We start from the raw sequence: 15,459 nt of genomic DNA on the forward strand, positions 1-15,459 counted from the left end.
GAGAGAGAGAGAGAGAGAGAGAGTCGCTCCGGTGGGGGGGGGGTTACAGGTGCACAGCGACGTTGCATCACTTCCACCGTTCAATCTCTAATCGCACATCCAGGCTCGGATTAAAATTAAGCGCGAGTTATTTCACGCTCATATCTGTCGCATCTCACGCGTTGTTTTTGTTTTTCCCGTTTAAACAGTGTTTTTGAGTTATTAGTTGAAAATCCAAAACAAAGGATTAAAAGTGTGTGAGGGGGAATGGAGGAGGGGGATCAGAGCAGCAGAAGGCGCTCGGTGGGGCTACGTCACCAGTTTACCTGGCTCAAATTTCCATAGGTAAACAAAGAGCGGTCACAGTGTGTGTGTGTGTGTGTGTGTGTGTGTGTGCAGTAAGTAATCTACCTTCAGGAGCCTGTCCTGTGTTGTGTGCTGACGGTGAGAGAAAGACTTGGAGCCTGAAGCCAGTTCCAGTTTCCCTCGTGAGCAGATATCAACAGGAAGCATTCGAGGGAGAGTCCCAGTGTTGGCCATAGACACAAATCATGGGTGGCCTGAAGCTCACAAATGTTATTGGGGAAAGCTCATAATCACCCCCCTCCTCAAAGAAAATGCTTCGAACAATTTTCTTTCTCATACACTTGGAGGTATTTTGACACCAAACACATGTGTAGGGAAAGAAACAGGGCAAATACACACTCATATTCACACCTATATGTAATTTAAAGTAGAGGTATGTTATTGGATTGTGTCAGGAAAGTGCAATACCATGTGAAAACCCACAAAAGCACAGAAAGAACATGTTAACTCCACACATGAACTCTAACCGAGGATAATATCATGGCGAAACAAGAGCTGTACCCAATGCTTATTTATATTGTCAGAAGGGACAAAATCTCTTAATGAATCAAGCTACTTCTCTTGCAGACCATGTAAAACATGTGAATTTAGAATAGCCCACAGTCGAAGCAACAGGGATGCTTTGCTTTGTGATCCTTGCTTGCGTCACATCAGGCTTTCTCCTCTCTTGCCACAACAAACACACACCTGGTCGAACGGTAAAATGTTCCTGGAACGACACCAAATTCAGTGTGATGAATTATGCAGTAATATAGGAGCGTAACAGAAAACAGTGCGAGAGAAAATTCATCTGAATTCAGGGGACGTGAGATCATCTGAGCCTGATGGGCACTTTCATATGGAGCTGAGGAGAGTTCAGTCTCAGTGCAGTGGGTTCGGTTGTATAACGCAGATGTCAAGTCTGTTTCTCGATAGGACTTGTAATCTGGGATAATTGCCGCCTTTCAGGGACTCAGATTATACCAACACCATCGCTGTCAGAGGTAATGGCCCAGATAAACTGTTTGGCGGCTGGAAACCAGACATGAATAAAAAATGTTCTTGTCGGCAGTGTATGTTTGTATTGTTTTATTCTGTTACACAGACACACAATGATGCTAATTATCCAGTGTCTCTGCCATAGCTGTTTTGTCTGTGAAAAAACAGACATCAGACATAAAATTGTGCACATTTTTTGAAGCAATCGCTTAAATAAAACGAGTCATTTGGACCCTTTAGCTCTTCCTCTGATCATTTTATTTCATTCTCGCAATCGGAGCACAACGTGGTCACTACATCAAGACCCACAGCAGACTTTTGGCTTCCAGATATTTGAACAAAGCAACCGTTGTGAACGTGACAGGCATCTGATGGTAAGAAAACAAAGAGATGCCACTCTAAAAAAACAACAACAACAGCAACTACAATTGTATTTTGCGATAAACCACCAGTGCGGCTAAGAATAGGTGTGTACCCTGCACCGACAAAACAGACAGAAGCCTGTCAAGTTTCTGAAATCTACCATGTCCTGAAATCTGTCACGTTCTGGTTAAAAAACAAAAAAACAAAAAGAAACTCCAGCAGGGAGCAGAGGTTGGGAGAAAACACTAACACTTGATAAAGTTCCAGCTGTTTTGGTTTCACGTTTTTAGTTTTTCCCAGAAATATTACAAATGCATGACTGAGTAACAGTCAAAGTAAATGTTTGAAGAAAGGCCTAGTTATTATTGTGTGTTGGTTTTTTTGTTTGTTTTTTTAATCTTTATCTGGATCACGTGGGTGTTTGATCACATTTGTTTTATAAAAGAGGCAACAGATGCAAACAAATTGATTGTTTGAAACACAAAATCTTTTCAGATGGAGCTTCACCCACATCAAACCAGCTTGGACAAATTAAAAAAAGAAAGAAAGAAAGGAATACTTTTCTAATCTTGTCAGAGCGTTGTGTGTTTCATTTGGGATTTTTGTCGCTCAGTTTTGGAAGCCAACAGAGAATTTACAGTTTCAGGGCTTTTGACACAATTGAACAAGACACATTATGAATTTAACTTTTTAATTCTATAAGAATGAGGTCGTGTTGTAGGCTTGAGCCAAATTCAGCCTGCAGGATGACTTTGTCCATCTTTTTAACCCTTTTATATCCAAATTAGAGTCACAACATGCTGACCAAACAAAGATCACGGTTAAGACAATAAATGGAAATGAACTGTTAATTAATTCGGGTGAACTGAGATAAACGTTTGCCATACGTTGTCCCTGACAAACAATAGAGTTTTCCTTCCCTGTCGTTCATCATGCTGTCACAGAACTGTTGAATGAGCTGTTTTTTTCTCGACATCCTGGCACGTGAAGATAAACATACAGTCCCCAAACTGCACCACAACCTGAAGATCGGTTTGTAAAATGTTTCTTCATATCAGAGAAAAGACTTGGATTTAGAGGGAGAAAGAAAATCCCCATGTGTCATTGTTTTTCCTTGAAACAAATTACTATAAATGTCATCCAAGAATTGGTGTGTGACACTGAATCAGAGGCTATGAAGTGATCAGTGATGAGGCAATTTTACTTCTGGGAAGGAAGGAATATTTTTGCACCAGACTGTTTAACATAATTCCTGTAAAGAGGCCTCCTGCTTCGGCGCACATGTGTCACATTACAGATCATGGTGACTGGTTGGAAGCTCATTTTCACAGAGGCCTTCAGCAGCTGAATAGCAGCAGATGCCTTCAGCATCGGTACGTTAAAATAAATAAATAAATAAATGGAAAAATAAAAAAGTCAGATTTAGAATCGCAGTCTCCGGAAATGGAAGGGAGGAAATAAGGGAGACGCTCAATGTTTGCTGGATTGCTGAAGAAGCAAAAGAAAAAGGAGCGGGACTTTCTTCCTCCGAGTCTGGAGGAAGATGAAATATGCTGCTCTGTGGCCCGTGGGGACCGACCAGCCGCTGATACATGAACACAGTCACATGTGCACACACAGCGAAATCAAACAAACCTGACGGCAGAGGGCTACTCTCACACACACACACACACACACACACACACATGGTTGTGTATATATGGTACATACAACATATGATGATTACATGTTGATGCAGAGGGAGAAGAATGGACGATGGGGGGAAGGGAGAGGACTCAGAGGGGACGGATAAGAGAAGAGAGGAACAAGAAGGCCAATGGGGGCACAAAGAGAGAGAGAGAGAGAGAGAGAGAAAGAGAGAGAGAGAGAGAGAGAGGAGATAGTAAACCAATTACCATAAAACTAGAGGAAGCCTTTCATCCCAAAACTGTCACAGTGCACACATATACACTTCTATCTTTTTCAACCAACCTCCCCTGAATACAAATGTAGTACAGACACTTACACACACACACACACACACACACACACACACACACACACACACACACACACACACACACACACACACACACACACACACACACACACACACACACACACACACACACACAAAGAGCGGTCAGACGTCTCTCTCTTTATCACACACCCACACACACAATTCAGAGCTCTTTTCAAACAAATGTACTCTTGATTAAATATTGAAGAGAGCCCGTGGCCAACTGAGCATAGATACGATTCCTCTCGTCCACAACGCAGCTCTCCATCCAGGGAAGAAGGGAGAGAAAGAAGAACTGCCAGAGGAGGAGGAGAAGCAGGGAGAACACAGCGGGTTGAGAGAACAACACAAAGGAAACGGGAGGATGAAGAGCTGTGCTGTGGAGAGAGTGAGAGATGAGGGGAGGCGGGATGGGGAAGAGGAGAGGAAACAGCAGTTCTGGGGTAAAAAAAAAAAAAAAAGAAAGTGAAGGAGGAACTCGGAGGAGACAAGTGGATGGAGCAGAATTAAAGGAAAAGTAAGGAGGGGACTGTGGAGCGAAAAGCTAAACTCAATGTGACAGTAGAGGTCATGAGATGCAACAATCCCACTGTAAAAGAACTCAAACTACCGGTACTCTGTTTTCAGTGCAGTTGCAACGCTCTTTATTAGGCCTCTGGATGTTCAGTCTATTTAAACCATAATAGTTGGTCAGTTCCTCAGCTACTTCACGCAGACATATTTCCACAGCGAGAATAATGGAAAGAGACGTGTGCCTTTTTAATTCATGGAATGTATTGAATGCAGTTTTTACGACGAGGAGATTGCCTCAGAATTTTGCAGACCCGTTCGTGTCCAGGGCCAAAGCTGGTTGTCGGCACTCACAAATCTCCCGGGTTTTTATTGTGCATATAGTTTGCATATTTGTCCCGTGTGCTGGGTTTTCACTCGGCATTAGAGTTTCTTGTCAGATAAGGTGTATTGTATACAACAACCTTTTAGGCCTTCCGTTGCTCCAGGGTTCTGTTCACAGCTGACAGCGGTGACGGTCACTGGGATCCTCTGCCGCTGTGTGATGGGTTCTGCATTTACAGAAGGTCTGACTTCAGTCACTGTCGCCTCTCTGTCATCCCCGGCCAGCCTAAACCTTCCTCTCCCTGATATCTGACATCAACAAGTATTAACTCAAAACTTTCTCTCACTTGAGCCATTCTGTGTGCAGTTTGCATAATGGAAAGCATGCCTTGTTGCTATAATTTGCCATGCAAATGAAGATTTCTATGTGTATATTGATCACAGCATAAAATTAAAATGTGCTTTGAAGAACAATTTTAATTCCCCACACTCTCTCACTGTGATGCTGAGTTCAAACTTGAGCAGATTTGCTTGTTGTTTTTATGCTGATTTGATAAGTAAACTGTGTGAGAGGGGTGTTGGCTACAAGTGAGTGAAGTCATCCGCTGCGTGGTCGTCCTTACGCAGCATGTTATGTGAAACCCAGCATCCCGTGTAATCATCTTACTGAGCATTACATCAATATAAAAACCCACAACCGAGAAAACACAAATAAACATGCAGCCTTGGGCCATTTCTGATTAATTACAGAGTTCTACATTATTTGACCGGTGTGTGGGACAGTGCCTCAGGAAGTGACTCGGCTGAGGTTTTTAATGTCAGCCCCACCACACGATTGCCATCTAGCGGCGGTCTGTACGAACTGCAGACGGAGAAAGTTTCTCTCAACCTCCTCTGTTACCTTGTTGCCTGGGACAAAACTGGACTGCTTTGGTGATTTCAAAGGACGAGAGGCTGAAACATTAAACAAGCGAATTTTAAGATCAGACACTGTGGATCTCTGAGGATGTTTGCGGCAGAGAGCTTAGTAATCATCATGAGTCAGAAACATTTCTGGGATGAAAACGTCCCCGTCTTTGATCATGGTGACTATATTTATATCCAGCCAGTGTCGCAAATAAGTGAAGAAGGTTTCTTTGCGGTAACTGTGGAATTCCAGAGACAGCGTGGTGCAAGCACTATACTTTCTCAGTTGATGACATAAGTTAAAAAAAAAAAAAAAAATCTTTTCCCTATTTGGTTATAACTTGTGTTTTTCTCCAGAGAATCCAAATCAAGGTTTGTGTTTATGAGGTTAACGTCCAAGGTTTAGAGGGATTTGTTTACCTTGCATCCAGCTGCATATGCCTCTTCTGTGGGTAGAATATTAATTATTGTGCTGATGGCTCATCTCAGACTCCTGCTCCACGTGTCCTTGAGCCCAGAACAAAAACCTCTCGATCCTGATTTGTCTGTTGGATAAAGTGAACAATGATATGACCTAGCAAATGCATTCAGTGAAATAACATATCATGTACAATAACAATACATTTTCCATCCGTCTATCTTTTGTGACATTCCATCCAACTAATGATGGTGGGACAGGCTGGATTGGATTCCAGATGATATGACAGAGAAAATCCATATTGAACAACTTCCAAAAGCCCAGAACTGAATTAAAGATATTTTCACAGTGAGGCAGGAGAGCCAACCACGACTACTGTAGATTTCAAAAGTGTATTTTCATAAGATTCATGAATGGGTTTTCTTACATTGTCTTAGTTCCGCAGACACAACGAAGAAAATACCTGATTCTCTTCCAAGTTCTTTAGTGCATAATGTTGAAGATATTTTATGTCTATTGCTCAGAAGTATGTAGATTTCCACACCTGACTTGCAATAAAAATATTTTGTTTATTGAGTTTGCACATAGAGGGTTTCTCTACTTCATCCCCTGGGTATAGTCCAAGAACACAAGAACACGTGTTTTAGGCTGAATTGATCTTCGATATATACTTTTATAAGGCGTAAATGTGGGCGAGGTTCTCGGTGTTTTCTGCTTTGCACTACACTTGTTCATGATGTGGTCTTTTCATTGCTTGCTGGCACCAAGTCCAGCCGCCCTGTGACCCTGAGCCGAATTAGAGCCCCCTGGTATTGACCTGCCACTGAGATACTTTCCCCTCTGTGTCCATGTGGATGTCCACATTCAAGAAGGTGATCATATCTGCATTTCTGTCACTGTTTCTCAAACTGTGGCACAACTTGCAGCTGCCGCTTTGTAGTTTCGGTGGATTTATTCAGATTTTGCCAAATCAGGGCAGACAGAGATTTCTTCATAATTTCCAGAGAACAAAGAACTGGGATACTTGTTTTTTGTTTGTTTGTTTTTAAAGACTTTTTAAAGGAGAAAATACTTTGGGACATCCTCAAAGTCTGTCCACCCACCTCTGAGCTATTCTAGAGTCTCAAACTGCCCACTGAAACTACGAAAACTCCCCCCGATCTTACAACATCCTCCCCTAAAAAAGTGCCTCAACATAAACTTGTAATCTGGTTTCAGCATCATTCGGGAGTCTGCTGGTCCTTTCAAGGAGTCCGTTGGCTTGTCCCACAAGACAGAGGGGAAGTTTCATATCAAGAGAGGTGGCAGAAATAAACAAACAAAAACAGAAGTGCAGGTTAAAGAGTGTTTGATATAAAGCATGTGTAGCCGCATGTTCATGATGAATGAACATTTCTTCCAATGGAAGAAAACACACACAAGAACATGGTAAAGACAGAAAAAAAAAAAGAAGGGAAACTGAAGTGAAAGTGCATTCGGGGAAAATGATTTTCCCCGAACGTTGAAGGAAACGCCACATCCGGCTGCGTTCAGAGAAGAAAATGAAACAGTGGAATATATGTAGATGACTGGCTTCCAATACAGATAACTGAGTGTTTGTTCAGGTGGGATCTATGTTATGGCTTCGTCCATCTATCTCCTTTATACTTTAAATAATTCAGGGTCGCACGGACTGTACAAGTCAAGGTGAGGACACCGTGTACTGAATACAACTTTATTCACCAAATAATGAACTCGTGTGAACTCTAACAAAACGACCAGTTGCCACATTAGAGTCAGAGAGTAAAATCAAAACAGTATTCTCACATCCTCAAAGTAAGCAGCGCATTTGCCTACTGAGGAAAAAATGGAAGAAACTGAAGCTGTAGGAATCCCTCCAACAAAAAAATAAATAAATAAATGTATGCAAATACCAATTTAAATTGAATAGTACCGCGGTTAGCACTCTCACCCCACAGCTGCAGCAAAAATATCCCTGGTTCATTTCCAGGCTTGGGCGGGCCTTTCTGTGTCCACTTTGCATGTATTTTCCTCTGTTTGCACCGGTTTCTAAGTTGGATAATAGAAAATGGAATGGAACTCCTGCTCACAATAATCAAGGCGCTTTAAGGTATCGAGTCCTGATGTGGCAGTGACGGTGAGAACAGGAGAGAACGGTATTATAAAGTATAACTTTCTCAATTGAAAATGGGAACGCCGCAGTGTGGACAGACACCAAAAGCAGTTCTCAATCTTTTCAGTCAAATATAGGCCAACCGTCCTTCACAAGGAAAGGAACGCCTGATCTTTGGCTGTGACTCACTGTGAATGAAGTTGTGTTTTGTTGTCAAACTCAGCACTTTTTTTTTCACCAGAGCTGTAGGCCTTTTTTTTAATCACTTGGTTTACAAAAAAGCTTTAAAAATGAGATTTTCGCTTTTGAATTAAAAGAAGTGAAACTTTCAACCAAATGACATTGTAATACAGTTACGTAGTGAACTGAACTCTGCCTGCAGAAACAAATATATATATGAAGCCACCACTTTAAAAAATAAATAAATAAAAATTGATTAGCATCTCATACAGTTGAAAAAGCCAGTTCATTATGTGTTTTATAAAATTTGACTCAACAATCTATGTATAGTTTAAGCAGGAGAACAGAGGATTTTTTTTTTTACTTTTTTGCTGATTCAAAGTGAGACCAGATTCAATTCCTCTGGATATGGGCGAGCACTGTTTTATGAAACCCGTGTGATTCAGCAAACTGGTTTCACCAACATGACACCGACAAATGGAGGACAGAAAGGTAGAAAACAGAAAAGTACAAGTGACTAAGGCGTGAACAGGAACAAGTGACACGGTGAAGAAACAAGAGAAAATTCAATGATTTCCAGAGATTACAAATTACTGCAAGCTACTTTCTCTCACTTTATCAATTGGCATTTTCAACAAATACAAATATTTGTTTGCCTTGCCGACACATACAGTACGCATGTGCATTGGATCGCAGTATAAAAGTAAAACACACTTTAAAATGTGTTTTCCAGTGGCTGTTTGTCTTTTCTATGATGTGGTGGTTGGTACTGCCTCAGAAAGAATATCACAGGGTCCAACCAGTCCTTTAGATGAGGCTTTCTATCTGGAGTTTGCATGTTCTTCCTGCACATATGAGAGATTTTCTCAGGATATTCAGTTCCGGGTATTTGGTCTGACTTCCTTGCAACTGACCCGTTGTGTGGAATAAACGACACAGGATGGGTGGATGCTGTAGTAAAATAGTTTTCTTCTGTATAGTGTCCGTGCGTGTTTGTGTGTAAAATGAACGGAAGAAATATATGTTGGATATTTTTCATGCGCTTTGACCCACTCAATCTAATAATTAAGTATCTGGGATCACGGTGACACAAAATCAATAATATCCTAGTTCAATTTCAATACAATGCTACAATTGTGTGTTGAAATAAAAAAAAAAAGTTCAGTTGGCTAAAAAAAAAAAGGTCTAATTGATGACATTGTGGCATGTTTTCTTTATTTCACGGCTTCTTTCGTGCGATATTGAACACTCAAACCTTAAAAAAGAAAGGAAATCCCTTTTTAAAAAAAAAGAAAAAAAAGTTAAATGAAAATACCAATGGAAACTTGAAGTATCAAGACGAGAATATAAATGTGGAAGAACCAGTGAATTTGCCTCAACATGTTTGGTGTTGTTTTTGGTTTCAGGTGGATTTTCCATGTATATATTTGGACTGAAAATATAAGAGGGATTTTTTTCCCTCCCTTTAAGTGAATGCTGACAGTGCACACACACGCATGTGTGTGTTTTTTTAAAGTCAATATAATTTTTACCATATTCTTCCAACTACTGTGATCACTAATTATGATGATGATGATGATGATGACGATGATGATGATGATGAAGGCCATCTTCACATGGAGCATTAACCACAGCCTGACCGGAAGCTTTTACGCAAACGTTTTATTCTGCGCTTGGGAGGGATTGGGAAATCCCGCCGGTCCGACGTGAATATAAAATGACAGCCCGAATTAAAGGTCGTCAAGTCGCCGCGCCCCAGACAGCCTGCGCATCTGAAGAGCCAGCCGAGTGTTTCCCAGCAGTGCGCCATGCCCTCTATCGTTAGTAAGTGCATCCCCGGCCCGCTGCCTGCTCGCTTCCTGTCCCGTCTTCCTCTTTTCACTGATTCATTCATACTTTTTTTTTTTTCTCCTGCCCGTCGTCTCTGGCACAGACCCGCTCTCGGCGCTGACGCTGGCCGCCTTGCTCCTGTGTGCGTCCGGGGCGCCGATGGAAGACGCGCCCACCAGCAGTCCCGCCGGGGACTCGTCAGGCGAGGAGGGGGAGGTGACCTCCGACCTGCTGGGCACCTGGAAAGCGCTGGCCGGCGTCGCCACGCAGCACAAGCAACAGGTACGGCTTTGGTTTTCGCGCCGACTGAATTGCGGTGGTGCCCCCCCACCCCCTCACCTTAACCGTTGATTTATCCTCCTTCAGTTCGAAGACGAATTCCAGCAAAGTGCGATGGTTCTGGAAAGCTATAAAGGTTCTTCATTCCCACTCAAGTGCCCGGAGTTCAACTTCAGCAGGGTATGGTGGCTCCTTGGTCCTCCTTGGAGGAGACGAAGGTTCAGTCGTACCTGATCGCTCGCGGTGTGTTTTGTCTGTGCAGGAGGCTTGTTACCAGAGGTTAGCCAAAGGCCTGCAGGTCTACGCGGTTCTGCTCCGGCACGTGGAGAGGGAGTACCCCGACAATTTGGTCCTGTCCGCAGCCAGACTGTACAGCTCGGGCCTGATCCAGCGCATCAAAGAAAAGGTGAGTCTGTAACTCGATCACGACGGCGGGAAATGTGTATGTCAATGTTCAAAAGATGGATCCAGTTCTAAAATGGAAGCAGAAATGTCATCAGTGTAAAGAACAATGAAAATTTGGGCTCAAGTTGTGGATAAAATGTACTCAATCACAGGTAGAAGCTCAAAGTTTTCTACTGAAATACTACTCCAAGTAATAAGTAATAAGATATTCAATTCAATCAACCTGCATAAAACATCCACATTCAGAGCATATTTATTTGAAACAAACTATAGTGAAATTTATGATACATTTTCTGTTAAAAGAATAAACATCTGGCTTGGATGTCATTTGAAAATGATGGTTTTTCAGAAAGGTTAACTAAAGTCCATAATTCTACTGTTACCTTTTTCCAAATAATTCATTAAATAGTAGAGTGGTGGTTCTGAGTGTGTTGCTTTTTTCACTTAATTATGTCTAATTATTGTAATATAGAAATAAACAGTATTGTAAGATTCACTACTAGGATCGCCAGCATCCTTCACTAAATTCTGTCATTTTCCATTTTTCTTGCTCATAGTCACCTTGTAATCCCAGTGGGTTTTTTTTTTTTTTTTTTTTTTATCCCGACTCCACCCTGACTTGCAGATGCGACACGGGGATCAGGTCCCGGCTCTGACCAGCAGCCAGGAGGAGCAGCTGCTGAGGGAGTTTGAAAGTCCGGACACCTACCACAGGAAGATGACCGCACACAGCATCCTGCATCACCTCAGAGTCTTCCTCGCCGACGGCACCAGGGCCATTTTCAAGAGGGAGGCCAGAGCCAACAGAAGAGCCACATTTTACACCGCGGTAAACAGGCGACCGTCAACAAGCCTGTCATGAAAGGGATACCTCAGGGACGCTGTCTGGTGCTAGTAACATTACTCTGTGAAATCTGTCAGCTTACTTATTTATACTATTTATACTGAAAGGGGAATGTTATTTATTAGGGGCGGGGATTTAGACGTGACATACATGTTTTTGTCAAATAACTTGTGGCAATTTCATTGCAGGGTTTCGTTTAAATAATGGAATATTTATGAAAAAAATAGCTTTTATCTTAAGTGATTGTATGCAACTATTTATTTTGTCGTTTAAACACAAATTGTATGAGTGTCTTAACAGAAAGTTGTGAAATAAAAGTGAATCATTTGCATCCACGAGAGGCGAGTTTCTTATCTAATGATGTGACGAAAACGTGAAAGAAAGACAATAATCATTATTTCTACTACATTTAACATTTTCTGTGAAATTTCCAGATTGGAGCCGATCTGTCACACGTGCAACAGTCATGTTCCAATTCATTTGTGCAGCAAAGTTTTAACATTAAAGAAATCCCAATATTCGTATTAACCTCAATTAGTAACCAATTATACATGTGGATTCCATCAAAACTGATACGTTAGTTTTTCCATGCGACAACATTTAAAGATGTTTCGCGTTTTGTGCCAAAAATCAATGTCCACTCTGAGATGCCGTGCATGACGTCACCGTTTATCACAAATAGAACTAATGGTTTTATAGTTCATCACAGAGGAGCTGTTTTATTTCCCCCACTTCAAGGGATACGAAGCAGGGCGACCCGGAGATCAGCTGGATTGTTTCAGAAGTAACCAACGTCATCAAGAAACACATGAACATTGTCTCTTTTAGGATTTATTTTCATATATTTTAACTTACAAATGAAATAAAGAAAAACATGAAACATATGGTTCACCCAACGTTACCGTCGGGCATTGAAAAAAAAACTAAACAAAACAAAACTCTCCACAAACCCGTCCACATGATAAGAGGGACTAATAGACCCGTCAGGTAAAACTCTCCATAAGACGTCCGGAGCTTCAGCAGTCGCGTTCCAACAGATGAGATCAAATCGTTGCTTTTCACTGGTTGTGCAGCTTCGTATCAAAGAGACGTGGTAGAACGGTGGGCGTGGTCAAAATATGTCAATGAGCAGAGGAGGATCGGCTCTGAGACGTCATCAGCCCCACAGTAAACTAGAGGAAATAAAAGCAGGAACAATCCGTCAATGTTCCCTGTAAACAAGGAGATACATGTGAAGTTCTCCGGACGTCGCCTTTTCCTTCTCTGAGTTGAGGAACAGCCGGGGTAACCAGGGGGCGTGAGAACAGCTCCGCCTCCTCTCCATTCAACAGCTGGATTTATTAAAGTGTCTCTCCCGAGGTTAAGGCCCCTGCACACTCAGCTTTTTGAAGCTATAAGAACAAGAAGAATGTTCGGCAGTGCTGCACCTCCACAGTTGGACGAGGACGGCTGGCACCCCGCTGTGCCGGACCTTCGTCTTGTTCTCATGGAGTATGAATCCGCCTTTACAATCTACTCATAAGAACATCACTTACTTTTGCCCAGTACACACTTTTAGCATGGAGCATGAACGCATCACAATGTGAATCAATAAATCGCCTGGCAGCGGCTCATTGTTGCTGCTCAGAGGCAACGATTAACCAACATGCTTCTCCCATGAGGTATTTATTTTGTTTTATCCCCTCCCTGCTCCCCTGCTTCAAACTGAATGAGGCCCGTCTTTTTCCTCTCCATCATTGATTAAACATGAACAACAGCAGATTTAAATAGCCTGTGGTTTCATGACCGAGATGAAAACACTCCACATATGCACAAGTTGCACAATCGAGTTTCAGGACCTTTTTGTCAAAACTAAATGAACTCCATCAGAACTATTTTAATACTCGTCAGGGTTTCCCCTGAGCGCTGTGGGCTGCAGAGAAACTTTAGATACAGCAACATTTTCCACTCGGCGCCATGAAAAGCTGATCTGAGGTTAATCAACCAACAAACTCCAGCCAGACATCCCCGACCAGAGTCTGACTTTATTTTAAGCTTCTTCTTGTAAACAAAATATTGGGCTTATAGTACAGAGTATTCTTTGTCTCAGAGGTTTCTGTCTAGAACCGTGAAGGTTCAACCTCAGAAAAATGATCCATGAGCTGAAGCGAGTATAGACGCAATACAACATTTACATCCACCTTTCTACACTGATCCCAGCTGGCAACAGAAATCAACAATTTAATGTCTTAACTCTACATTGGAGAGAAAACTGATGAGCTGAAGTTTGATCATCTAAAACTTAAGCTTTTAACAAAAAGGAACTATTGACCTTTATATGTTCATATCATCATTGCTCACAGGGTGTGGCCTGTGTGCTTAATCATCACTGTTTAGTTTCTAGAAACTTCCAAAGAAAGCAGAAAGTCATTACACTGGCCTCATCCCTTCTGTAGTAAGATGATCAGATCAGAGAGGATTTACCAGCAAAAGCACTGGACTCAAATTAAAATATACCCAGTCAGCATGTAGAATTGTTCACTGATTTCTTTGTTGATGAAACCTTTTTTTTTTAATTCAAGACTGACTGACTAGCCTGAAGTTGTTTTTGATGACACATCTACATGCCACCTTCAATTTCTAGCTGATCCCCACTAACTGGAACGAAATCCTGTATTCCGACCGTGCTCACCTCAGGACTGTGGGTTCAGGCATTCCTGGATCCGCTCCTCGCTTGAAACCTGCAGAATGAAGTGAGACAGACTCGTTAAAGGATGACCATGGCACAACAAAAACAAGCGTATTCACTAATGCATACACAGCAAAAAGCCCAGAGTTGAATTAACTCCCACTGAGTCTATTTGAGGCCGGTCGTCCTCAAATAGACTCAGTGGGAGTTAATTCAACTCTGGGCTTTTTGCTGTGTAGGACAAAACTAGTGTAAAGATACTTTCGCAAGTTTGCAGAGTCAGCAGACTGCAGAACTCCCATAAGCCATTGCGTCAGGGCTCACTGACATCAGTCAGCAGCACAGCTCAATAAACTGGGAGGAAATATTACAAGACGACAACAATTTTCCACATCTATTAGTAAAGCATGACCGGGAGTAACTCCAAATAACAACCAGCTGGTTTAAGAGCCTCAGATTTCCAACCAATGCAGACACGATATGACTGGTTCAGTCATGTTGTGAACAAAGTAGCTCTATTTACAGTCAGGCGACAGTGAAAATGGTTTTATTACAACAGAAATCACGAATGAATACATCCCGGGGTTACAAATAGTCTCGTGACTGTATGACAACAATGTTGGCATTTCCTTTGCTTGTTGACGTCAGAGATTCACAGCCAGTGGACAACTCCACCGACTCTGTCGTAAAGGTTTCAACTCAACTTCCTCATCTGTGCAGCTGGAAGCAGACACGCTGGAGAAGATCAGCTTTGTGTGCACGGCAGAAATTCATGCCTATAAACTGTATTTAAACCGTTTTTTTTTTTTTTTTTAATAAATTAAGGTTAAAGCCACACTGTGAGTAAACTCGTGGCTTGAAGCTAACCAGCTGAGCTAATGCTACCCGATCGTGCCTCCAGCTTACGCCGCCTTCCCCTCGCTCCTATCGGGATACTGACCGAGGTAGAGCACGGTGGGGATGAAGCCCCACCGGATGACAAACTGTCCGCACTGGAACAGCTGCTGGAGCCGCTGTTTGGTCTCTTTGCTCATCTTGGCCATGAGTTTCTGTCGAGCGGCGGCGCCTCGGTCTCTGCGGTTTCCAAGGACGGCGGAAGTGACGTCACGGCACCAGAGAGCCAATCGAACGTTCTGCTGCGGAGCGCCGCTCCGTGGCCAGGTGCCTCACTGCAAGTAAAAGGGGGACCCTATACAACATTAAGAGCTTTCTCTTTCTTTCGTACCGACAGTTTTCCACCTCGATTATACTCACTTTGCTCCTAGTAGCAACAACGTCTGTTAGAGAGACCATGTGG

The 15,459-nt window shown here is 42.3% G+C and overlaps 2 protein-coding genes across 2 annotated transcripts; one reads left to right on the forward strand and one right to left on the reverse strand.

Annotated features, from left to right (window-relative positions):
- Window positions 1–9,944: 9,944 nt before the first annotated feature.
- On the forward strand, window positions 9,945–11,512 carry LOC308144424 (interleukin-6-like; the record flags this gene model as incomplete). Its single annotated transcript, XM_080515536.1, has 5 exons — window positions 9,945–9,960; window positions 10,070–10,248; window positions 10,333–10,425; window positions 10,508–10,651; window positions 11,276–11,512. The coding sequence occupies 5 exons, from the start codon at window positions 9,945–9,947 to the stop codon at window positions 11,510–11,512; spliced, it is 669 nt and encodes a 222-aa protein (XP_080371662.1).
- A 797-nt stretch (window positions 11,513–12,309) lies between these two features.
- tomm7 (translocase of outer mitochondrial membrane 7 homolog (yeast)) lies at window positions 12,310–15,245 on the reverse strand. Its single transcript, XM_080516375.1, has 3 exons — window positions 15,103–15,245; window positions 14,166–14,214; window positions 12,310–12,666 (listed from the first exon to the last, which is right to left on the reverse strand). The coding sequence occupies exons 1-3, from the start codon at window positions 15,203–15,205 to the stop codon at window positions 12,651–12,653; spliced, it is 168 nt and encodes a 55-aa protein (XP_080372501.1). The 5' UTR covers window positions 15,206–15,245; the 3' UTR covers window positions 12,310–12,650.
- Window positions 15,246–15,459: the final 214 nt, after the last annotated feature.

The sequence above is a fragment of the Blennius ocellaris genome, assembly GCF_963422515.1.
Source record: "Blennius ocellaris genome assembly, chromosome: 20".
Taxonomy (NCBI): Eukaryota; Metazoa; Chordata; class Actinopteri; order Blenniiformes; family Blenniidae; genus Blennius; species Blennius ocellaris.

Bases quoted from the DNA above. Each gene is read 5' to 3' on its own strand.
- tomm7 (XM_080516375.1), bottom strand. From the start codon at position 15,205: ATGGCCAAGATGAGCAAAGAGACCAAACAGCGGCTCCAGCAGCTGTTC. The intron at 14,215-15,102 runs GTCAGTATCCCG...TTCATTCTGCAG, and splicing joins CCCCACCGTGCTCTACCTCG to GTTTCAAGCGAGGAGCGGAT.